We start from the raw sequence: 27219 nt of genomic DNA on the forward strand, positions 1-27219 counted from the left end.
TATAAGCCTATTATTTAGGGTTGCCACCTGTCCGGGTTTAACCCAGACAGCCTCGTTTTTGGAAGGGCTAGTCCAGTAGTGATTTGAAAGCTGGCCCAATATCTATGGGATCCGCAGGTCAGGTTTGGGTTGAGCTCTTCTGCCTGCTCTCCTCACCCACAACTGTACACTGCCGGCTTTCACCTTTCAGCCTTATAGGTGCACCCCCGCCATGCCCTGCCTCCTTTGTGACATCATCAGTGGTTGGATATATAAATAGAGGGCAGAAGGTGGGTGTGGGCATGTTCAGGTTGGGTTGCATGTGTGTTAAGTTGTCCTTGACCCGCACATCACTACTGTCTGGGTGAAAACTGCCTGTCCGGATTTCCAAATTAGGAAACTTTAGGACATTGCAGTTAATGGCATTGTGATCAGCCAATCGCTGATTGTCACATCATAACCCCACCTGATGCACCACATTAGCCCAGATCATCACCCACATTGCCATCACTGGCCTCCTGCCTGGAACTGATTTATTTAAAAGGTGGCAAATCTGCTACTATTTCTTATAGAAATATTTTACTGATATGTATCTATATATCTGTTGCACACAAACTGCTAACTCGAAGCTTCTTTAACAGAGCTTTGCTCTGTGGGGTTACAGATACCCAAAAATGACTTCGCTTTAGCTAAGTGAGAGCAGCAAAGTTCCAACACTGGACCCTCTGCTTTCTACCTCTAGATCTCAAAACATGAATCTATTAAAAAGGTGGTCATGAGTGGAGGAGGCAGTAGGGGATGCATCCTTTAACACTAGATTACTCTTAGTTGTTGTTATTTTGTTGGGAGCTAGTTATATTTGTAACCAGATGGATAAAGAGAATAAACTGCCAATCACTGTAAAAGCATGCAGCACGTCTGTTCCTGGCATATGTCAAGTGTCCACCGCAATTAATGTCCAATAATCCTATGAGAATTAAAATGTATTTGCTAAAATCATATAGTTCTTGTATAGAATAAGACAATGTAAGCTAGGGTTCCCAAATCTAACATAGGACCTTAAATAGTAAATGTCTGACATGCACAACAAAATATACAATATATATATACAGTATATCTGCAAACTTGACAGATTCTATATCGAAAATATGCAAAATATACTGCTTGCACCAGTACTGGAAATATTTACTCAACACAAGGAGGCAGATTTATCAGAATTCAAATATTTGAATTCTAATCATGTTTCTAATTAAAATTTTTATTGTAGGCCACTGCGAGGCCAGGGCATTCTCAACTTAGTAACATGCAAAGTATAAAATGGCAGGTGCGCTCTTGCGCTTCTTTATGTCTGCAAAAAAAAAATTTTTGCAGACATAAAGAAGCGCAAGAGCGCACCTGCCATTTTATACTTTGCATTTACCCCTAGGGACTAGTGGGTCCCCCAACTTGAACGGGTGCTGCTAGACCAATTCAAGCAACATAAAGCATGGATTCTATTTACACATCAATACTTGAATCAACTTAGTAACAGTGCAGGTGACTGAGAAATCATAAAAAATGCCCTGTAATTTGTTATTATGCTGGGAGCTGATTATATTTCTGATGATTGCGGAAAGTGTTGATGAAATAAACATAAGCCTTAGCCACTGTAGTTGTACAGACCACTTGCCCTGGTGCTTTTTATTCATTTGTAAATTCACCTCCTTCTTTTTTGTTTCAATCTACTGCAAGCTGCCTTTCAGGCAATTTTGTTCCAAGGTCAAAATTTGCCTCTTAGAACTCTTCTTTCTGCATGGAGAAAACACAAAATCGGAGAGGCAGGAGGTATTGCATTCTGTGAAAAAAAAAGATGTTGTTTTTGTTCCAGTGGCATGTCTGTTCTGAAACAACGTGCCCCACAAAGCTATTATTTAAGAAATAGCAGGCAGGGAAGACCTTACTGATAAGGTTAGACATTACTGATAATGAGGTTAGACAAGGAGAAAACTACAACATAAGAAAATAAAGAGACAGCACAAAGGAAGCCAGGTGCATGCTTGCAGTAAATTGTTCAGTTTTTTATATTTTAGAAAAGATGATGTGCTGCAAAATTAATGATTTTACAATAATGAAAAGGAACAGCTTTGGTTATATTACAAAAGGAAACTTTATTTTATGCTGTAACATTGATTTGGCAAATTATTGATTCCTGTGTGTAATAAATTATTGTAAAGAGCTATGTAACTTGCTGGCACTAAGTCTCTTCACCCATTTCTTACATACATGGCACAATGTGCCCAAGACAGAGCAGCTAACTGCTGAATATCTAGTTGACTGAGTGAAAGCTATATTTGTATAATTTACACAAGGTGAACCCTGGAGTAACTACCACCATGGGCCTGATGTTTACAGTATTTCAGGCTTGAGAAAATACATATTTATTTTTTCAAATCTATTTTTAAACATATACGTATATTATTATGCTTTTCTTAGGTATATTCTGATCAAATTTGACACATTCTAAAATAGCCCAATGCACACCTTGTCACTTTCGCACACCATGGTGTATATACATGCAAAAAAAATGCTTTAAAAACATACAGTACCTACAGCAACATATCGATATTACAAACATTAACATGTACATACCACCAGTGTACAAAGTACAAATTAGCAAATATGTTAAAGTAGACACGTAGTGCAAAAGGTGAGAACCCCCAATGGATAAACTCCTTTCTCAAGGGATTTTTAGTATGAAAAACAATGCTAAAATGTTTAAACACCTTAAAACAGACAAATAATCCATGTGGTGCTGATGTAAAAAAAAATCAGACTTCAGTAAATAACCCCCAATTTATTTTTTAAATGTCAGCATATGTTTTAGCCTTAAAGTTATGCTTAACCATACTGACATTTAAAGAAAAAAATAAACTTAGATGTGTGATCTCATCTCAGTTATTACTGTATACCTTATTTAAACCCTAACTTCATCCCAACTAGGGATGTCGCGGACTGTTCGCCCGCGAACTAATTCGCGCGAACATCGACTATTCGCGTTCGGCGAATGTTCGCGAACGTCGCGCGACGTTCGCCAATTTGGGTTCGCCTTAGCTGGCGCTTATTTTTGCCCTCTCACCCCAGATCAGCAGATACATGGCAGCCAATCAGGAAGCTCTCCCTCCTGGACCACCCCCCCCCACCCCCTGGATCACTCCCCTTCCATATATAAACTGAAGCCCTGCAGCGTTTTTTCATTCTGCCTGTGTGTGCTTGGAAGAGCTAGTGTAGGGAGAGAGCTGTTAGTGATTTGAGGGACAGTTGATAGTAACTTTGCTGGCTAGTAATCTACTTGATACTGCTCTGTATTGTAGGGACAGAACTCTGCAGGGATTTGAGGGACATTTTAGGTTAGGTAGCTTTGCTGGCTAGTAATCTACCTTCTACTGCAGTGCTCTGTATGTAGCTGCTGTGGGCAGCTGTCCTGCTGCTGATCTCTCATCTGCATCTGTTCTTCAAACAACTGCCACCTAGCTGTGTGATCTTTTTCACATTCTGTCTAAATATCAATAATAATACCGTCTCCAGAAACACCACCCGAGTGACGTTTTTCAAGCAGCAATAATATATTCCGTATCCACTGCTGTAGTGTATACGTTGACCTTGCAGGCATTATTTGCCCAGTCTTTAACCAAGTGCCACCTAGCTGTGTGAGCTTGTTCACATTCTGTCTAAATATCAATAATAATACCGTCTCCAGAAACACCACCTGAGTGACGTTTTCCAAGCAGCAATAATATATTCCGTATCCACTGCTGTAGTGTATACGTTGCCCTTGCAGGCATTGTTTGCCCAGTCTTTAACCAAGTGCCACCTAGCTGTGTGAGCTTTTTCACATTCCGTGTCCAGAAACATCACCTGAGTGACGTAGTGTGATTTCTGCCCTTTACAGCACAAAACGCAGCGCTGTGTCAACAATGGATTTTTCAGATACATTTTTGCCCTTGATCCCCCTCTGGCATGCCACTGTCCAGGTCGTTGCACCCTTTAAACAACTTTAAAATCATTTTTCTGGCCAGAAATGTCTTTTCTAGCTTTTAAAATTCGCCTTCCCATTGAAGTCTATGGGGTTCGCGACGTTCGCGAACTATTCGCATGTTTTGTCGCAAGTTCGCGAATATGTTCGCGAACATTTTTTCCGCCGTTCGCTACATCCCTAATCCCAACATTCACACTGACTTTTTCTTTAAACAGCACCTGAATGTTCACAAGTAGCTCACTCATAACTCACATCTCTGTGGTTTTAGCCATGTTTGCGTTGTGGAATTTATGCATAAATTATGCACAAAACTACATAAATGCATATAAATGACATTTAAAATATATTGTTTTATTTATTATATAGATGAGTTTTTACCAATTTGTGTGATAGTTATTGTTAAGTGAATCTTGGCTGCTGGCTTATTTCAGATTTCAGTTGTTATTCAATCTTACCACTATATTTTGCATTTAATCACAAATACATACACAAAGACACTCATGGATGCTTGAATGGTAAAAGCTCTTCACATTTATTTTGTGCTAAATGGAAACCACCTGCATCAATTCAGAATCACAAATACAATTTGTTGACCTTGTGCAGTGCATTATGCTGCAAGCAGTGGCATTTTGATAGAAATTGTAGAAATGTAAGATTTACTTAACATAAACCAACAAAAAAACGTAAAAAAGGCACCAGACCTACTATTTAAATCAAGACCGGAATGGAAAAATGCCAGGAGCAGGAGGATAAGAACATATTTTGTTTGTGTAGTGGCTCCAGATTTGCTCGGTAAAGGCATTTTCCCCTGGACACAAATTTCCACCTATTGCCCAAACTGCACAGTTCTATATAGCTCTTCTGCAAAAGTGCAGGTAGCAACATTTAGTGCAGTGTTCAGTTTGTTTTCAAAGACCACTCCTGCATATATATCCTGCTGAACTTACTATACCAGAACTTTGGTATAGTTCATCTCTATTGGAAACATCAAAGTGTATTAACTAAAACATACACTAGAGACCTATTTCAGGAGATCATGCTTGCTTAATTAGTTATTAAAAAGACAAAGACCATTGGAAAAGCTTCCCAATGCATGTATGGACTTGAAAATCAGGTCTGGTATTTTGCTCTTGAATATCAACTTCAGTTAATTTTCTGCAAGCAATTCCATTTGATTTATAGGGAGTTGAATTCTAGTGACTAAGGAAAGAAAGTTTGTGGTCCAATTGCTTTGTATTATGTTACGAACAAATGGATCCCATTATTGGCTGGGTTTTAGTAGGTTTATGGCTTGGGAGAGGTTTCTTTTACAGCTCATTTCATTTTAATGCATCAACCCAGTCTGCAAGATACGCTTAGAACCTTCCTTAAAGAACTATTAAAATCTCTGTTAGCTAACTACTCCTTAATCGTTAAAACTGGGAGATGCATTTATGCTGCTTATAGTCGGTTGTTTGTATTCAGTTTACTTAATTCCCTTCTTGCTATAAAGGCTGATAGGAAGTGGCAGGTAGGTGCTGGAGGTCCTTCATAGAGCCACATTATTGAGACATTGTTTACAAAAATAAATATAACAAGCCATAGCTTGTTTGTGACCTGCCCCCCCCCAAGTGGGTAAATTATTGTACAAAGTAGCATTTCAAATACAGTTGAATACAGGAACATTATTTCATGTATAGTATTGTGTGGTCAAGTGTCCCAAATTAAGCAAGGTCACTGTCAGTTCCGCTGCACGTTTCTAGCCAAATAATAGATTTACATGTTTTACGAAATGTACCCATTAAGAAAACAAGTAGGCCTTTGGGGACGTTTACTAACATTGGAGATAAATATCTCGAGAGATTTCTGGAGATGTTGCCGGGGGGAATTATGGTTTTCTAATAAAAACTATGTTGTGTTTGTTGCTTTAACTTGAAGTGTGAGTGGTTTTTATGATATTTGACCATACACTGGGCAAGATTCAATTTGGCTGCTAATTCAATTCCAGGTCTTTTTATACCAAGATTCTTTTCTCTCACTGAACTGAATCTTGTTCTAACAAGAGTCGTGGAGATTCATCAACTGGAGATCATTTGAGGTGAAAAGAAGAAGTTTATTTGAGCTTCTTGGATTCTGAGCTCAAAAAGAGTCAAAACCCCTGAGAAAGCGGTCACAGGACTTTTATAGATTTGTAAAAAGGGAGTTACCATTGGAAGAGCATAGAGATACTGCTTCACAGCACAGAAAAATAAAGAACTGCTCTTACAGTCAAGCAGGTGGCTCTGCTCTCAAGGCCAGGGTAGTTGTGAACAAGGCTAGCTTGAGAGCAGAATCCATCCAAGTCAGAGAGCTGCCCAGAATTTTATTCTCTGTCACAAGAGTCTACAATGTTCTACAAGATTTGAATGGTGATTGAACATCTGAGGTTACACATGGGATTATTAGACTAGATGATAAAGATAACCCACTTGCTGTGACCCTGAAGTCATAATTGTGGTAAAGGACCATGGGATTGTTGTGGATCCCCTATTGCTATCTTAAATAATCTTTAATAATAATAATTCACACATATAATAATTAATAGCAAATCCAGTGTCTTTAAACAAATCTAGGAGTATAAAGGGCCTATTAAAGGCTGAATTATGTGGCTGTTTAATAATTCCAAAATTTCTGGAGACTTGGGGTCCCACAGTCATTTCAGATTGCTCTGTTGTCAATGTATACCTAAAACATGATAAGTTTATGGGGGAGATCTTTTTCAATAATTATTTAACAAGGGCATAGAATACAAATAAAGAACTAAAGCTGAAGAACTGAGATGTTGACCTGCGTGATTTATATTATTCATGGGTGAACAAACTAATAAGCATTCTGCTCATCCCTGCCACAAAGCCATGTTGTCAAAGCCAAAGCATCAACTTACAGAATGAGTAGTCCTTATCAAATTGTATATCAGATACAGTGCTGTTGTAGTCATTTTATATTGCAAGCTCTACAACTATGGTATCTATAAATGTAGATAATTAATCAACTTGCGCAACTCTGGCTTTAAAATTGTATATTCTGTGACTTTACCCATATAGCAGACACTCATTATTCTGATAAAATATATATTTCCCTTGTACTCTAAATGGAAAAAACTCATAATTCAGACGCAACTTTGCAGACTCTAGTAATACTTAAGTATTGTGTGAGATGATGGTTTCTATGACAACATGAATATTTATTAATTTATCTTATTTGAAAATAGTTTCTCTATATGTAGCTGCACTCTAGATAAATTAACCGCACCTTCTACCCATAGGGAGCATTATAGTATTCAAAATGAATAGGCATTTAATGTCACTTGAGATGCACCCCCTCCACAACATCTTTGTACAGAGTCCAACTCTTTACATTTTTTTTCTGATGCTCCCAAGGGAACTGACTAAAAACAATCAACCCCCCCCCCCGAATTCCAACATTGTTGCAGTAGCAAGGGCAGTTGTACCCAGTGAGTCAAAATTGCATTGAAAGTTCTCCAAGTCCAGTGCAGAAGTCAACTATTGTATATGAACATGTAAAGAACACCCTTTGACACAAGTACCATTAATGAATGGGATTTTACAAGCAATTGACCACCAGAAATTTGTTCGGACACGACTGTGGTATCAGATGTAAATGAGCCTTACCGTGTCTTGCTGCACAAATAAAGCCAGAAAAACACCAGATCTGGTTTACTAAACTGAGATCAAATATGTAATACTGGGTTATTGGAACACGTATGTTTTCAACTACTTGAAATAAAGAGACTGGCCAGCCTTATACAAAGTGCTAAGTCCATGCTTTATTGGTGAAACTTAATACTATAATAAAACATAATACAATAATTTATTATTGTGGCATGCTTTAATACAGAACCCTCACCTTCACATGGTTTGCACTGCTAGCTTGCCTTGCTGGGGTCCTAGGTGTGAGAGAGAGCGTTTACATCCACACTATGTTAGAGTCCTGCGCGCGTCCATTTTTTGGAGCCCATACCCGACCCATACTGGCAACCTGCAATCCGGACCCGCATTCCTACCCACTTGGACCCGCTACCCGACCCGCAAGTACTTTATCCACAAGTACCTTATTCGCAACCTGGACCCGCGATCCACTGACCATCAAGAATCAGGAAGTGCTGTCATTGTAAACCGGAAGTGGCATCATTGGAAGTAGTCATGATCAGAAAAAAGTAGTAACAATCGCTACTGAAAAGACCCACGCATGACCCGAAAACCCCGCAGAACCGCCAACCCATGTCTATACCCACACCCGGAACCTCTACTCGCAACCCTCGGGGTACCGTTTTTGCGGGTAACCCGCGGGTACCTGTCCCGCTGCAGGACTCTACGCTATGTAAGCTGTTTCACAATGTTTTCTTACAATTTGCTACTATTGAGGGTTATAGGCAATTATTATGAACTGTAGTAAATGTAATAAACTGTAGCACCTAATTGAGATGGTCCAGCATCAGCCATCATCATTTCACAATATAAGGTACTTTGTCACTACATACTACAAGGGTCCTGCCTTAAGGGTAGAATTCTCTTCTGACATCTGATAAAGGTTTAGTGCATCCTCTTTTTAATTAGGAATTTTATTATTAGAATTGTAATTACAATGTATATGTCATCTATATACAACATAGTTATGATTTATTTATTTTTCCGCAATGTAAATGAAATACATGCTCTGGGGTTCATCCAGTACCTCTTTAAGCTCTGCTGTATTTATCTACTTTATTCTAAACAAAGTGTATTCTGGTCACAATAAACAAAAGTAAAAATGGATATTTAAGCCTCTAACTGAAAAATGTTCTGGTGTTACTAGCCCTTTAAACACTAATTCATCATTGTCCCATTTTATGGTATTCTCTTGTTACCTGTAACTGCCCTATATAAAAAAATGAACTTTCATGCTGTAAATAGATGTACTTGTTCACAAGGGACATTATAGTAGCTAATGGGAGAGGCTTTTAATATTTCTGACTTGCCTGTTTGCATGAGAATATGATGAATTCCTTTTAGTTATAAACATAATTTTTAAGCAGGATTAGGTGAATCTGTAAGATACAGTAATTATCTTGCAAAATAGTGACCCAGGCACTAGCCTAAATAGCGAGCAATTGCTAGAGAAAAGGAATGACAGTTATTTCTATATTTATTTAACTGAAAGTGCACATTATTAGATTTTTTATATTTATTTTTAATACAAATCAAAGGAGTGCACTCCAACTAGCAAAAAGATATATTAAGAATCCCCCTTTACAAAGGCTAGTGTGCTGAAACATTGGGGTATTCTCATCCTTTGGCAAAGTGTATCCATCCCTTGTGTTTTGTTTCTTCTTTTGCTTTGAAATTGGTGGTATGTATATACTTGGTAGTACTCTTTTGTATAAATTGTCTTGTACTAGATATTGATCTACTTGATGCACATTTTATATCTATATATAAAAAGAAATTTACTCTACCACCTTTGGTCTGTATATTATTTAGAGTGTACAAACCCACTATATGCAATATTTATTTTTAATCCCTTGTCCATTTTTCGTTGATGGAAGAAAGTGCTCTTTTGCTAATGTAGGTGCAAAATGCAAAAAAATATTGTGCTATGTTTTTTTGCTCACAGTGGGGGTCATTTATCAACACTGGGCAAATTAGCCCATGGGCAGTAACCCATGGCAACCAATCAGATTTATTGTTCTACTCGCAGCTGGCTTTAAAAAGCTTATCGCTGATTGGTTGCTATAGGTAACTGCCCATGGGCAAATTTGCCCAGTGTTGATAAATGAGCCCCAGTGATTCTTGCTCTGCTGTCAAAAAGGCAATCTTAGTGCCTCTGGAACCTAGATAAGATTTGTGCTTACAGTGAAGGAAATGGCTGCTCCATTATTAGCATACCATTCATTAAAGGGGGCCCATCACCCAAAAAAATTATTCCAAATCCTATTTTATCATGTAAGTCAAGCAAAATGAACTTTAATTACACCGTATAAATTATTTGAATCTTGTTTCCATCAGTCTGGGAATTCATAATTATAGCAAGCAGGCAGGAGCCATTTTGTGGACACTGTTATTAAGGCAAGCCTTGCGTCATCTCAAAATCTTGTTTGTGCACCAGAATGGGGGGCCTGATATCCATCCCCATGCCCTGGCTATTAAATGGTAAAGAGAGAAAGGTGATGTGGGGAGGGCAGTGACATCTAGGAAGTGCTGAATGGAAAGTGAAAGTAATTGCTTGCCCTGCCTCTACACCTAGTCATAGAGGAGGGGCAGGCAATATTTTATTGACAGCTGAGATTTTTAAATGAGCTTACAACTATGAATGCTTGAATAAAAAAAACAATTTGGATTTCATGTTTAATTTGAAAAGGACTTTTATTATAAAGCTTTTTATGTCTGGGTGACAGGTCCACTTTAAGTGCTAAAAGTAGCTGCTGTGGATACAAGGTGCAATGAGGGCTATTTCTCCAGTGGAAATTGTCAAGAGCACCAAATTCCTTGGTGTACATCTGGCGGAGAACCTCTCCTGGTCCCTTAACACCAGCTCTATAGTGAAGAAAGCACAGCAGCGTCTCTTCTTTCTGCCCACCTTCCACCACCCATTCTCACTATCTTCTACAGAGGGTCTATTGAAAGCATTTTATGCAGCTGCATCACTACCTTGTATGGAAACTGCTCTGTATCAGATCGCAAGATCCTGCAGCGGGTGGTGAGGACAGCGGAAAAGATCATTGGGTCTCGCTACCTGCCATTATGGATATTTACAACACCCGCTGTCTCCAGAAGGCTACCAGCATCGTCAGGAATAGCACCCACCCTGCACATGATCTTTTTACCCTCCTGCCATCCTGTAAAAGATACCTCAGTATTCGAGCGCTGACTTCCAGAATGTGAAACAGTCTATTTCCACAAGCCATCAGGTATCTCAACTCCCAAGGACTGAACTGAATATATTCATAAGGAACTGAAATGTCCACTTTGCCCAGCATGACCATGTACTAGAGTTGTTGTATAGCACTGGGGGGTTCTGGAGGAACACCATTTTGTTTCTACTATGTACTGTATTTAATGTATATGGCTGAAATGACAATAAAATCCACTTGCCTTGACTTGTGCCTTGTGCATTTTACAAATGCTCTTTGGACAGACTGTCCAGTTTTTAAAGGGTCCTAAATCTGAGCAAATAATATATGCAGAGGAAGCAAAAGTGCACTATGAAATTTCCTTTGAGGGATAATAATTCATTAATTGTTGTGAGTTTGGTCAGTGTCCATCAAAAACGTAATTCTTATGCCATTGCATCCAAATATTAATTATTGGATAGCAACGTAGGTGGTTCTTCACAGTGTTTTTGATGACAGTAAGGTTGTGGAATGCAGTGATGGCTGATTCAGATAATGCCTTTAAGAGTAGGTTGGATGATTTCTTGGACAAACATAATATCAAGGAAGGCGTGTGTGTATGGATGCTGGGTTTTCATTTAGAGGGGTTGAACTTGAAGGTCTTTGTCTTGTTTCAACCTGATTTAACTATGTAACTAACTATGTAAGTATATATTTGTACCCGATACATTTTGAAAAACAAAATACATTTTGTAAACTAAAAACACATGTATATTTTTGTCGGCAATTTTACATATGTGTTCCCAAAATACATTTCACAATCAAAAAATTTATTTTGTCCTGTAAAAGCATTATGTGAACACAAACTTTTTGGAGTCACAAAATTAATTTTGTCCACAGAGAATAAATCCTGACACCTTTGTTTTTCCCGATGACCAAGCAAGCAGGACATGGCAGATTGGTTACCACACAGTAGGGAAGTCCTTTTCTCTGCCTGGAAAATCTCCTGGACTCACTATACTCAGAGAAGCAGAATTGCCAGATGCTGGATTTAGAATCTCATTCCAGCACATAAGGAGTTCACCTGAATCAAGAAAGAGCAGTCATGCATTTGGAATTGGATAGTCTAAGCAGATATTCTATGTAGAAAGAGCTTCAGTCTGGTCTTGCTGCACAGACTACTGCAATTTGAGAATTCTATGGCAGTGAAATTATATGACTCACACATTAATCTTATCATTATGTTCATATAAGTTTTTTTGGGGGAATCACAACGGCTTTAAAATGCAAGTTATCAGGTCTGTTTTCCTGAGATCTCTGTTACACATGTGTGGAAATGACTGTGACTTCCAAACCCTAAAAATGTGACCTTTGGAAATACAGCAGGACTGAAAATGCTACTAAAATGGCACCTTCTGTATATCGTCATTCATGACTGAGCAGGAGAGAAATCCTTATGATAGCACACTTTAATCTTGTCTAGGATATCATTTGGCTTTCTTAGATTGTAGATTATTGTCATCTTATCTTGACATTCTGATATTATGACTTGAATCTGAAATGGAAGACCAATGCTATTATCCCATCAATATGGCTTTACTTTTGAAAGTAGAGTGAGAAATGAAAAGAAACATCACCTTACTGTAAAACATAGTAGGCCATAAAGGTGCTTTCCATTTAGCATGGTGCAACATGGCATACCCTTTCCCCATATAAATGTAGCATACATTATCATGTTATCAAACCTGCTTAAAACCTGCTTTATCTGTACACCTGTTTCAAGTAGTGATGGGCGAATTTATTCGCCAGGCGCGAATTCGCGCGATTCGCCGCCAGCGAATAAATTCGCGAAACTCCCGCGAAAATTCGCGGAAAAAATTCGCCGGTGTCAAAAAATTTTTTTTCGAAAAACGGACGCCGGCGCCGTTTCGCGAATTTTTCGCCGTTTCGCGAATTTCGCGAATTTTTCGGCGAAGCGAAACGGCGCAAATTCGCCCATCACTAGTTTCAAGCAGGGTTAAAACTGGAATATTATGTTGTTAATAACCACATACAATTATTATTAGCAGCAGGAGTTTAAATGCTAAACCAACCTGACTCTGCCAAGCTGCCTGTGACTGAGATGCACAGGAGATATAATGAAATAATCACAAACCAGATAAGCATTGATTTACAAGAGGTTTTATTTCCAAACATACTATGATTGATTGACCTTTGGTGTAATTGTCAAAATTGTAATAATCAATCAAATTGATTCGTCAGCAGGAAAAAAAGTTGACCAATATGCTGATGTTACAAGTAGTGATGAGCTAAAACTGTGTGAAATGGCGAAATTTCGTGAAACGCATTGAATTCAATGGGCGTTTTTATGTGCGTCAAATTTTTACGCATGCAACAATTCTTGTTGCTCCAAATGCATTAAAGACATTTTTGTCCTAATTCACTAAAGTCAAAGGGCGTTTTTTCTTATGGAGACTTTTTTCGTCCTAATGCATTAAAGTTAATGCCGTTTTTTCTTATGGTGACTTTTTTTGTCCTAATGCATCAAAGTCAAAGGGCGTTTTTTCTTATGGCAACTTTTTTCATCCTAATGCATTAAAGTCAATGGGCGTTTTTTGCTGCGACTTTTCTGTGGCAAATTTTCACAGAAGTTTCGCAAAAAAAAAAATCGCACATGGCGAAATTCTGAATTTTGCCGTGAATCCATAGCTGGCGAATAAATTCGGTTATCACTAGTTACAAGCACCAGAAATGCATCAACAACAACATACACAATCCTAGTTTTAGAAGGCTCAGTACAAATGTAGCATCTTGTGTTAATATGATACTGACGGGTCCATGGGACCATTATTAAATATTTCATCCTGCAACTTGTGTGGCTTCCTCTTTCGTAGACATTCCTCTCCTATTATGCAGGCGTCTACATATTTTAATCATTACACCCCATAGGGGACTAGAATACTAGAGTACAACTCTAGGATTGATTTACCTATTCAGTGACAAACCACAGCAATTTTAAATTTTAAAGTTGTTTTAAAGGGGCAGTAAAGTGTTTTTATTCTTGGGGATGCCAAAAGTTAGGTATTTATGTATTTACTTACCTGATACACCGGGCCAGTGCTCCTATCAGAAAACTGCACCAGCCCGGGGTTCTTTCAGTAAGCACCACAAAGTGATGTCTTCTTGCTTCTTCTTTCTTCTCCTGGTTGCGCATGCACAGTCAAGTGAAAAGCCAGACTTCAACAAAAAAGCCAGCTATTTCATTCTACCGTTCATGCGATAAAAAACGATTGCTCCGTGGTGCTCGCTGTCAGAACCCCGGGCCAGTGCAGTAAGTAAATACAACAACTTGGGGGTGCTTGACTTTTGGCACCCCCAAGTATAAATGACTTTCCTTCTCCTTTAAGAATATGTAGCCACTGGCAAGGGTACAAAAGTAAAGTGTAACCCTTACCTTAATGTTATTCAGTTTAATTTCATCCAGCACCCTGTCTTTTCCTTTACTTCTGAAAGACAATTGTTTACACAATTGGATTGTATTGTTCGTTGTATGTGTGGGTATGGACTATTTCTGAGCTTACCTACACAGAAAACACATTCTCAATCATTCTCAAAATGTGTTCTATCAGTTGTTTCAATTAAAATGTATATTTTAGTCTTTGAGACTGATACTGACTGTGTAATCAAGCCAGTAAGATGAGGGAAGCAGCAATTTCATTTGTTTACAAAGTAAGGAAGCTTATAGATCAGCATCCATGTTTGCTGAGATGAGAGAAACCCTCTGCTATAATAGCTCAACTGGATAAAGGAGAATTTCAGGAAAACTATTAAATGCTTTCTTGGTGTTTCCTTTGTTCCTCCGCGCCAAGAAAAGGTCATTTACTTGCCACATTTCCACCATTTTACAAGAGTTAGAGTAAAATGATTTAACCACTTGTGACCAAAATCAAACCAGTAGAGAATCATTTTCTGGTTTCCATGTTTGTCAAAAAATCAGGATAAAGTATATAACATAGTGAGCCAGAAAGATTTTTTTTTTTATTTGCAAGACCTTGACACATCTCTGATGATCTTTTTTCACAGTGGGAAATCACACCATTGACACATGAACCAAGAGACATGAGAAAAGTAATCTGAAGGAGTGTATAGCTCTAAAGCACTATCCACACTTTAGGCTTTAAAGCTTATTTTGTTTTAAACACATCTTTTAAAAATACTACTGCAAATACACTATCCGATCATTTTGTATATTCAGATTCCACTAAATCTCCATTATATATGAGATGTGTAGAAGATTTTGTATATCATCCTAAAAAATCTTCAAATAATCAAGATTAGTGCCATTCACTCATCATATGAATTAGAATGGACAAAGTCATGATGGAAATATAATTCAAGTTCAGCTTTTCTTGTCTAAGGGCTCATTTACTAACAAATTGTGATTTTTTTTTCCCCCCATAAATCTCAAAATATTTGTGGTTTTCATATATTTTTAAAAAACTAAAAAAGTCAATGTTTATTATATAATATAAGTAAAAGTTGTTAAAGGAAAACTATACTCCCAAATGGAATACTTAAGCAACAGATAGTTTATATCAAATTAATTGGCATATTAAAGAATCTTATCAAACTGGAATATATATTTAAGTAAATATTTCCCTTTTACATCTCTTGCCTTGAACCACCATTTTGTGATGGTCTGTGTGCTGCCTCAGAGATCACCTGACCAGAAATACTGCAGCTCTAACTGTAACAGGAAGAAGTGTGGAAACAAAAGACACAACTGTGTCTGTTAATTGGCTCATTTGACCTAACATGTATGGTTTCTTTGTGTGTACTGTGAATCCTACGATCCCAGGGGGCGGCCCTTGATTTTTAAAATGACGATTTTCTATTTATGATTACCCAATGGCACATACTTCTAAAAAGTATATTATTATGTAAATGGTTTATTTACATGAAGCAGGGTTTTACATATGAGCTGTTATATGCAATATATTTTTTTATAAAGACCTACATTGTTCAGGGGTATAGTTTTCCTTTAAGATACTATAGCAGTCAACGGGAACTGCACTGATCTTATTGGGCCACTATAAAATCGGACTTTTACCGGTTTTCGCATTTTTTTCCCACTAGGAATTTCTCTAAAACTTTTTTCAAGGCATTCGTATTCTTTAGCGAATAGTTCTGTGCTTTTTTTATTCACACATTTTAAATTTGGATCTTTTTAATAAATCCAACGACAGTAACATCTGACTTGCTTTGCTGACCTTTGTCTCTAACGTGTTGCATTTGTTTTTGTTTTGTAGCAAAGTATATTGGCTGCTACACGGATGACACGCGGCAACGAGCACTCCGTGGAGTTTCCTTTTTCGACTACAAGAAGATGACAGTGTTCCGTTGCCAAGACAACTGTGCTGAACGGTAGGGTATTGATTGGTGTATGAAAATGAGCTTTATTAGTTTGTGCACATCAACAAATTCTTTAGTCCTGCCAAATCCCAAGCTTTATTACATGATTTTATTTCCCATGTGCACTGCAAGCATGGTGGCCCACTCCTGCATAGAAAGGCTAATAATCCACAATCGGGAAGATGGTGTAGCTAATTTTAGGGTGAATTATAGAAAAAGCCGTTTGCCTGCTGTAAATAAATGAATTAATGACTTTGATATTGAACCACCGGTAGTCCCTCTGTTAGTCCGTTTAGCTGAAATTAATTGCTAGCTTAAGGAGCATCTTTAGAAGTTGTCACCCATTATTGTGCATCATGAAATCCTGGGATAAAACTGCATGAAGCATAAAGCTAATTGACCAATCTTCTTCCCAAGAGAATCTACAGCGATTGCAGGCTTAACTGACAAATGACCTACCAGGATAGAGATCCCCCCACAGACAGCCATCTGTTTTAGTTGGTTTGACTCTACTTAAACTGCAGGCTGTTGAGCTCAGATTACAGCATATGATGTACATCACGTTGCATCTAATTGCAAAAAAAGCATGCACATGAATGAATGTTCATAACATGGCAACATTTTACTATGAATGGAGTGTAATTTATTTGAACTGCTGGTACACACTTCCACACCCAGATGAAACAATAAACTGTGCTCCATTTGTATTCACCTGGCTAGGATATCTCTTTAGAATAGTTCCATCACAGATAAATTGCTTTTGTGTAAGGAAAATGATGCTGTATTTGAGTGGACACACCAAAGCTGCAGTACAATAGAAAAAGCATTTAGTAAGGGTCTGGTAGTGCATATAAAATGGTAGAGCTCAGCTATGTTTAGTGCTTAGTGTATAAAGACAGCGATGTACCTGATAATCAGATTATTGGCTGGTAAGAAATTGTGCCTTCTCTGATCCGGCCACTCCTGTAGCTGACCACACAGTGCTTGAATTGGGGTAACAAAAAAGTGGAGTTGTGCTATGTGTGCTGTGCGCACATAAGAAATCCCACTCCCACCATTATAAACCACACCTACTGTTATAATAAGCCTCACCCACCAACACTTTCTGCTTTCAGCCACTTTAATGCAAAAAACGTTTAAAAGGGACGTTCCGTGTCGAAAACAGTGAAAGTTGGGTTTAATTTACCCAAAAAGAAGGGGGGGGGGGTCCAGGTGCTCAAGCCAGAGACCTTCAGCTATGAAGGGCTGGCACATACCAGACCACACTCCATAGATTGATGTAGCAAAAAAAGTATTTATTTAAGCAAAAACATCACAGCAAAGCATAACACGTTTCGTGCCTTGGGGGTAGGGATGTAGCGAACTGTTCTGCAGCGAACTTGTTCGCGCGAACATCGGCTGTTCGCGTCCGCCGCAAGTTCGCGAACGTCGCGCGACGTTCGCCAATAGGCGTTCGCGTCAAAATCGTTCGACCATTCGATCGCTAAAATCGAACGATTTTCGTTCGATTCGAACGAAAATCGTTCGATCGAACGATTAAAAATCCTACGATCGTTCGAATCGAACGATTTTCGGATGTTCGAAGTTCGCGAACAGTTCGCGAACTGTTCGCATTTTTTGCCGGTGTTCGCGAACGGCGTTCGCGAACACATACTCGGCGGTTCGCTACATCCCTACTTGGGGGCACTTAGTCATAGGTACTTTGTGCAGCCTATGACTAAGTGGCCCTAAGGCATGAAACGCGTTATGCTTTGCTGTGATGTTTTTGCTTAAATAAATACTTTTTTTTACTACATCAATCTACGGAGTGTGGTCTGGTATGTGCCAGCCCTTCATTATCTAATTACTTTAAAGCAAAGCCATTTTGCTTTATTCATATTGTTTTTTCTTTCCAATGAACAGTTTGATATCCACTATGCATAGATTTAGTCTATGGCCAGTATAGACTCCAGCATGTTAACTGTGCATACCACTTTTCTTGGCTGCCAATTCAGCATCTGCAAACACAGCACCTTGCCTTTGTATTGTGTGTCATAACACAGCACAATCCCAGCATATCTACATTAGCTCACATTATTTCATATATATATATCAGTCTCTTACTATTTATTAATCTGCTGCTGTTCAATACCTTAATTTTGTCTTTTTTCTTCTGCTCTTCTGTTCTCTATAACCCACTCTTATCTCCACAATCTTCACCTGTATAACATTTCTACATCTCTTCTCTACTTTCTCCTATAAATCGTTTCTCTTCTGTTTATCTTCTGTTTGGTCTTTTAACTTTTATTTGCATGCAGAAGTGGGGCGGAGCAAAATAAAACTCCAGCATTGTAATTAAAACGTTACGGGATGCAAAATTCTTCTTTTACATGCTTCACAGAGATAAAGAAGTGGAGGCATGGCGTCCCTGTTCATCCCTCCCCAATTCCAGCACTAAAACGTATTATACCGATAGGATAGTTCAGTAGTGATGGGCGAATAAATTCGCCTGGCACGAATTCACGCCGAATTTGTGTGTTTGTCTTCAGCGAATAAATTTGTGAATCTCCCGCAAAAATTCGCCGGCTTCAATTGACTATTTTCACGATTTTCTGTGAAAATGTCAGATTTTCACAATTTTTTTAGTGAAAATGTTCGAATTTCGCAATTTTTTCATTAAACTTTCCAATTTCCAGATTTTTCTGGGAATTTTTGTCCATTTCACGAATTTTGCTAATATTGCTGGAAATTCCCAAATTATTTAGGGAAATGGGAGAAATTCGCCCATCACTATAGTTCAGCAATGTTTTGGTCCTAGGCCAATGGGATTTCCATCTTGCCTGATCAATATCAGACTGATATTTGATCAAATATGTTAATAATACATGGCACAAATGGTCTGTCAACTTGTTAAAGAGATACCAAGGTAAATATACTTTTATATGAGCACATTAACTTTTGAGATCTGAATCATTGAGATCTGAATAATTTTTCCAAAATAAATAGTAACCCCCAAAGAAAGAAGTATGTTTATGGTGACAGCAGCGTGCTCAGTTCTTTTACTAAACAGAGATCCTTGGCATTGGACTGGAGCACACATATTAAAGCTTATATAAGTGGGGCAATATAAATGGGCGTGCACTGTATTTTATACATTAATAGGGTTCTTGAACCAGATTGCTCTTATGCTTAGCCAATGGCTGAAAGTTAATCAGTAAATGCATTGTTAAGGGAATATAAACTGCACACTAGCACAGTAAAAAAAGAACTGATATTTTACTCAACCTTGTCCTCTCAGAAAGCCTTCAATAGTGTCGTCATTTTAGCAATCAGTCTCTTCTGCCCTTTATCTGCTTGGAACATAAAGCTGTTGATTAAACCATTTAGCAACATCTGATTAAAACAAGGCTCCATGGTATTTTCTCACTCATCAGCTTTACCTACCTCATAAATCTGCATTGATTTTTTTTTTAGCACTTTAATATTACATCTCAAGTCATGTTTGACATTGCGCTGTCAGCTTCAATTCTGCTGGATGTTACTGTGCGGGAAATCTATATAAAGCGTTTGTTATATTGGTTTCACTGCAGGAGGCACCTAGGTACCTAACAGGTCAGAAAATGTTGATATCCAGCTGTCTACAGGAGCAAATTTTAGTTTTGCTACATTAAACGAAATATATAGATTAACATTAAAAGGTACAAATACCATTTTTCTTGTGCTCTGATAAACTTCAGTCATTCTTTACTGCTTTATTGCAAGTTGGAGTGATATCACCCCCAGCAGCCTAACAACAGAACAATAGGAAGGTAAACAGATAGCAGCTCCCTAACACAAGATAACAGCTGCCTGGTAGATCTAAGAACAACACTCAATAGTAAAAGACAAGTCCCACTGAGATTGATTCAGTTACATTAAGTAGGAGAGATATCAGCCTGCTGAAAAGTAGTTCCATCCTAAAGTGCAGGCACAGGTCACATGACTGGGGGAGCTGGGAAACTGACAATATGTCTAGCCCCATTTTAGAATTCAAAATTGAGTATAAAAAATCAGTTTGCTCTTCTGAGAATTGGATTTCAGTGCAGAATTCTGCTGGAGCAGCACTATTAACTGATGTTTTCCCATGACAGTATCCATTTAAGTTTTCCCTTTGTGTTTGGTAAACTGAATCTTTATGACACTCGCTCCAATACAAAACCTGCTTCTATTAAAAAATTTAAAGCTCCACTTTCATCTGCATGGGAGAATCTTCAGTCACGTTTTAAAGTCAAAAGAGGTCTTTTATGAAGCCTGGGGAGCAAGACTGCAAGAGCTATAAATGGCACAAGAGGGTGCCCCTTAGTGCTCACTTACTGATGATATGCTCCCCCAGGGGTCGCTGCCCTCTGTGCTGTGTGCTGGATCAAAAATTAGCTGCTCAGTACAGAGAACAATGTCAGGAGATGCAGCCCAGCCCTGTCCCTAATGTGTGCCTTGGGGCAGTTGATAAGGACAGGACCCAAATGTGGGCTGAGTCTCCTGCCAGGCAGCACTACATAATTGAAGGGAGTCGCAGGTCAGAAATATAGCACAGAGGCCTACAGCTAAATGCACTAAATCTGTAAAAAAGGCAGATTGGTGCCTTTTTTGCACTTCACACACTTTGAAAAGGAGCCCTATAATCTCCTTACAAATATTTTGTGCTCCACTACAGAGTGATAGTGGGGGGAACTCCCGAGAAGGGCCAATATATTTCCATACATATATAGAGGTATAGGACCTGTTATCTAGCATGCTTGGAACCTGGAGTTTTCAGGATAAGTGGTTGTTCCGTAATTTGGATCCTATGCCTTTAAGTCTACTTAAAAGCAAACATTATATAAGTATAATATAAACCAAATAGGATTGTTTTGCCACCAATATGGATTCATGCAGCTTAGTTACCATCAAGCACGCACTGCTAAATGTAATATCTTTATTTTGTTTATACACAGTGGATACATGTATGCTGGACTTGAATTTGGAGCAGAATGTTACTGTGGACACAGAATCAAAGCACTAAACGTCAGCGAGTCAGAATGTAACATGGAATGTAAGGGGGAGAAAGGCAACTTCTGTGGTGGTGTGAATCGTCTTTCTATATATCGACTGGAGCTAACCCAGGAGTCTGCAAGGAGGTGTGAGTATTGAACGAATGAAGGGGGAGATAATCATAGATCTTTAAGCAACAAACGTGTTCAAAAGTCTTGTTTATAGATATACCCAATAGCTGACAGAGACGTGATAATAATGTGCAATGTGAATTACCAAAATATTTGATTCAGGTTTGCAAAAATATTTCACAAAAAAATATGAGTGAACAACGTCATCTAAAGCTAGAAATACTGTTTTTGCAGCAACAGCTAAGAAGCCAGGTAATCATTTTACAATAGGGTAATACTTGTTGTAATACACAATAAATTGAACAGTGAGAGGCCTTTTAAGGACACTGATCAGTGTAGGATCCATCAGTGTATCCTACAGTATGTACTAAGGGAGCTTCCCTGAAGCTCAGTCTCTCTCTCTCAGTCTGAGAGTAATGATACCCTGCCCAGCCACTATGCTCCTCCTCTGAATACCTTACACCTCTAAAGGTTCTGTCAGGCACATGTAAGTGTGCCTGATACACCCAACTTCTCAAACCATTTTATTTTATTTTGGGATAATCCAGTGTCTATTATTTTTCCATTAAAATACTTTATATGAATAAAAGTACTTTAAATATGACTGTCCCTTTTAACTGGCACAGCACCCAAGACAATACGGTATCTCTTTGCTAGGGATGGGCTGCACCTCAATGATGATGGTGCAGCTGTTTTGGGAGAGAAGATGGCTAGACGGTTGGAGGAGATTTTAAACTAGGCGTGGGGGGGGAGCGTTCAGTAAAAGATTCAGTGGAAAACAGGTTAGATGAGATAGTGGGCAAAGAAAGGGAAAATGGGGGAGGAGATTTGGCTGGGGATACTGTTAAGGATAGGGGGGACCACATGTCATATGTTCAATATGGTGCCAGTATTAAATGTATGTTTACAAATGCAAGGAGTCTGACTGGTGAAATGGGAGAGCTGGAGGAGCTGGTGCTGGAAGGAAAATATGATGTGATTGGTGCGGCCGAAACATGGCTGAATGAGTCGCATGACTGGGCAGTTTATATCAGTGGCTATACTTTGTTTCAGAGGGACAGAGGCAATAGAAAAGGAGGAGGAGTATGTCTGTTTGTTAGGCAGGATTTAAAAAGCAGGAGGTTATGTTAGAAAATAAGGGGGCAGAAGACTTGTGGGTGGAGTTCTTCACCAATTGTAAAGAGTCCAGAAAATAAATTGTAGGCGTATGCTATAGACCCCCTAACGTAAGTGAGGAGCAGTAACGTAACTAGAGGGGGGCGGGCCCTGGCACAGGACGCGCAGCCATGCCCCCCACCCCCCTCCGTACACCTAGAATCGCCTGGAAATGGTTGCATGCTAGCTGCCGGGGGGGCCCCAAGGGGGTGCGGGCCCTGGCCCAATCGCACCCCCTGCTCCCCCATTAGTTACATCACTGGTGAGGAGGAGGAGGCTAAGCTACTGATGCAAATAGAAAAGGCTGCTAGTTTGGGTAAAGTAATGATAAAGAGAAATTTTAATTATCCAGATATTGACTGGAGCAACAGTACTGCCAGATCAGTTAATGGGAATAAGTTTATAAACTTGTTGCATGACAATTTTATGGCACAGGTTGTTGAGGAGCCAACCAGAAAAAATGCTATACTGGATCTAGTGATCTCAAATGACCCAGAACTTATAGCAAATGTGCAAGTCATTGAACCCCTGGGTAAGAATGACCATAATGTTATATCATTTAATGTCTGGTGCAAAAAACAAATATATACTGGGGCAACAAAAACCATGAATTTTGGAAAAGCTAATTTTAGTGCCTTGAGGGCTGCCCTACAGAGCATTGATTGGGGCATTAAGTTTTCAGCTAAAAACACAGAACAGAAATGGTTGTCATTTAAAATGATATTAAATCATTTCTGTTCTCAATTTATTCCCTTAAGGAGTAAATGTAGAATCACCCTATGTGGCTTAATACAGAAGTAAAGAAGTTAATAGGAAAGAAGAGAAAGGCATTTAAAAACTGCAAATCAGTTGGGACAGAAGCTGCATTTAATGAATATAAACACTGTAATAAATGTTGTAAATCAGCAATCCAGAAGGCAAAGAAAGGAAATGGAGTTAATTGCGGTTGAGGTGAAAACTAACCCTAAAAATTTTTTTTAAATATATTAATAGTAAAAAAATCATAGGCCTATGATTAAGGGATTGATTCTCGAAACACGTAGGGCTTGAGATCCCTGTGGGGTCTGTAATAAACCTGCCTTATCCTTGAATGGAGTGCTGTCATTCTTTTGGTTTGGTGTGTGACAAGCGGTGGGGATGCTGCAGACAGAGCACCCAGCAAGGAATACACGGAGCAGCGCAGGAGGGGTAAGCTGGGAGCAGTCTTATTGGTGTATTCATTAGCTGCAATAGTGCAAGCTAGAATGCTATATTTATTTTGTAGACTGTTTTACCATACCTGAGTAAAAAGCTCTAGAATCTCTCTGTTTGTTTAGGATAGCAGCTGCAGTATTAGCTTGGTGTGACATCACTTCCTGCCTGAGTCTCTCCCTGCTCACTTATAGCTCTGGGCTCAGATTACAGCAGAGAAGGGAGGGGGGAGGTGCAAACTGAGCATGTTCACGTCTGGGACAAGGAGGTTTAAGCTGAAGGCAGGAAGTCTGATACAGAAGCCCATGTGTACACAATAGAAGGAAGGAAATGCAGTGTTTCTTTTGACAGGGAACTCAGAGCAGCATTACTTTGAGGGTTTACTGGTATATTTAGGTGGGCCTTTCTGATAAGGCTTACTTAATTTTAACCTTTCCTTCTCCTTTAAGAAAACCACAATTTTGGGTATTTTTTCACCTGCTTTATCTGCCTTAAATCCCAGGGCAGGCTCCTAAGATGTACTTATTAATTGAAAATAAGCACCAGCCTCATTGTATCATCACTCAGAAAGATATTGCTGCCTCTGCTACATATCCAGCTATAGCGTATGATTGCTCAGCCATCTATAACTGACAGTTTCATATAAACACCCATAGCATATCATCAATGCACCAGCTGTCACTGCCTGAATCTCATATACAGCTATAGCGTATGATCACTGACAGATAAAATCACCTGCATTACATATCCCCAGCTAGAGTCCCTGACCACTCTTCCCCGATATCAATTCCTGCAATACATTTCCAACTACAGTGTATGATTAGATATCTGTACTTGTATCACCTTTCCATCAGTCAAGGCCAGTGAGCTGTAATGTCACAAAACTCATGGGAATGTCACTGATCCTTTGAATAGTTTAAGGATTTCATTTATGTCAGTTACAGCCCTGTAACCTAGATAAACCTTAAAAATTCATTGAGGAGGGGGATTTAACAGAAAGAATAAAATATAGTATAGTATTTTTTTTAAAAAATTTTTTTTGTTTTTTGTTTTTTAAAAAATTGTTAAGACCAACCGTGATTATTAACAGTGATAATAGTGTTCTTTTATTTAACTTAGAAGAAGAGAGCCCAAAAAAATGAAAGTGGTGAATTTTAAATGAAAGATAACAAAAAAAGAATAAAAAATAAAAATAAAATATGAAAAATAAAATTAAAAAATTAAAAAGTGAACAAGTGAATAATTTAGTGAATTAATAAATGCCAACGATTTCTCTCCAAGTGATAGTGAATTCAGTGTTATTTATTACTTAAAACACATTCAATTGTGCAATAGGTGAATATTAATGTAATTAAGGAATATTTGGTGTGGGTTCAACTTCCCCTTAGATTTTTCCCGTTTAAGATCCACACTCTATGGATTAGAGGAAAGGTAACATAGAATACTTTGCCACAATTCCGGTACAGCCGGTTGTGCAGCTCACTCACCAAATGTGAGTTAAGGGAGAGCGTCTGATAGGTCCTGTTCGCGCTGTTTCCACTCTTTTTCTACTATCCAGGTTGTTGTAGGAGGGATAAAAATAGAGAGGGGCATGTGCAGGGATCACTTTAAAACAGTTTAATAGAATAAAAATACACTCACAAACACGATCGGTAAAACTGCAAAAGGATTGGTAAAAGTCCCGCGAAAGTCGCTGTGTCTCCTTGGCGTCCCTCGGAAGATACAGACGTCTCTCTGGATCGGGTACTCCTGCAAAAGGTTAGCGTGGTCCTTTTCGCTTACGCGTTTCGCCTGGCTGGCTTCTTCCTGAGCGATTTTCTGTACTTGGAGATCGTCTCAAACAGGTGGAGGAGGACCTGCAAGTGCTGAACTGTGGGGAAACCAAAGTTTGTCCTTGGATACAACCTGATATATCTAGATAAACCTTAACAGATTGAGCACCTAGTTAAAGTTAAAAGAAAAAACACATCTTAAATGTCATATTTAATCAAAAACGAATTAATGGATAGCAATATCCTTCTTAAATACCACATTTAATTTTTATTGGGTTTAGGTTAAATGCCTTTAATAGAGAAAGAAAATGGCAAATTCACCTGTCCATGTGCTGAGCTACAGTTTTGTCCTGGTCCATGACCAGCTACCTGACCCACACCTGCCACCCATTATGTTCTCCCTACCTAGACCCATTTATCGGCCTGCAAATAGGTAACACACCTTCCAACCTGGGGTCCATAAAACAATAAGTGACATCACACCAGAGCCTAATCAGATAGTAAAGAGGACAAATTGTGTGATAACCTCAGGGGAGGATGGGAGGGAACCTGCCCCACACCTTAGCTGGGTACAAAAACTATCCACAGACTACTAGCTGGAAAAGGTAATCTAAACTTTCTGCCCGAAACCCAACCATGTTGCAGATATTCTGTGGGTACACAACCCAATGCAGGAATCTATTTACATTTGGCCCATTATCAGCCAGTCATTGAAGTGGTTTATACAAATTGTAATGGGTTGCATTTTTCAGTTACCTGTGAATATGGAATGTACCTTTAATAGTGATGGATACATAAAGAAGGCAATTGTTTCCTGACAGTTGCTTATAACACAAAGTAAATTCTAACAGTGTAAATTTCTTTTTTTTTTGCATATGTTGCATATGATTGATGTTTGATTTGTCTGAAAATACTTAAAAGAGACCTACATAATTTTTCCCCATAAGGGTGGTCTATTTAAAAATATTGTTGGCATTACCGTATTCATCACAAATGTGATGCTACAAGATCTGACTTCTTGTGAAAGCCTAACTACTTTGTTAGCTAAACTATCTGGCATAATTAATTCATGACGTTGCTTCTTTCAGACACCCAGTCTCCAGTTATTGTTTTACCGGTAACTCTTATAGCTGCACAGTTCCAGCTTCTCCAGGGGACATTCGCAATAATGGTGTCAATAGAGAACACAATAAATGGATCCAGAAAGATGTTGGTGTTTTAGGTAGAAGATTACAAGAATACAAATCCAGATTTCAAACCGTAAATCAGCTTCAAGAACATTTACATAAAAGCAAAGTGGCAAAAAAATTAACAGGAGGTGCCCCCACTTTTTTACATATTTAATAATCAAATTTTTTTTACACATTCAGTAGTCTTTATATCAGGGTCTCAGATGTGTGACATAAATGTAAAATGCTCTATTCTAGACAAAACTCTAGAGAGATGTTCTAATAGTGATCAAGATATTAATAGTGTACAATGGAGAATATAGTACATTGGGCAATGTACAGAGGGCTTTATGGTTATTTAAATAAGACTAAAACTGGAAATAAAGATTTGATTTTCACATCCCGGCCCACAATAATGGTTGTTTTCATTTTCTGTGTTAATGCGATATACTGTAACCATTTTATAGTATATTTTTGCAAATATATTATGTTTTAAAGTCAGGCTATAATTGTCGTTGTTTTACAGTGTAAGTTTTGAACTCACCTCACCTTAATCTTA

At 38.5% G+C, this 27219-nt stretch overlaps 1 protein-coding gene across 1 annotated transcript in view; it reads left to right on the forward strand.

The window, feature by feature from the left end:
• Positions 1-27219, forward strand: part of LOC108707176 (WSC domain-containing protein 2) — a 178268-nt gene that overhangs the window by 110032 nt on the left and 41017 nt on the right. Inside the window, exons 3-4 of the mRNA XM_018244231.2 lie at positions 16151-16265; positions 21206-21390. Of these exons, the coding sequence (XP_018099720.1) occupies positions 16151-16265; positions 21206-21390 (300 nt within the window). The remainder of the gene's footprint in view (positions 1-16150; positions 16266-21205; positions 21391-27219) is intronic.

Source organism: Xenopus laevis, chromosome 1S, assembly GCF_017654675.1.
Source record: "Xenopus laevis strain J_2021 chromosome 1S, Xenopus_laevis_v10.1, whole genome shotgun sequence".
In the NCBI taxonomy this organism is placed as follows: Eukaryota; Metazoa; Chordata; class Amphibia; order Anura; family Pipidae; genus Xenopus; species Xenopus laevis.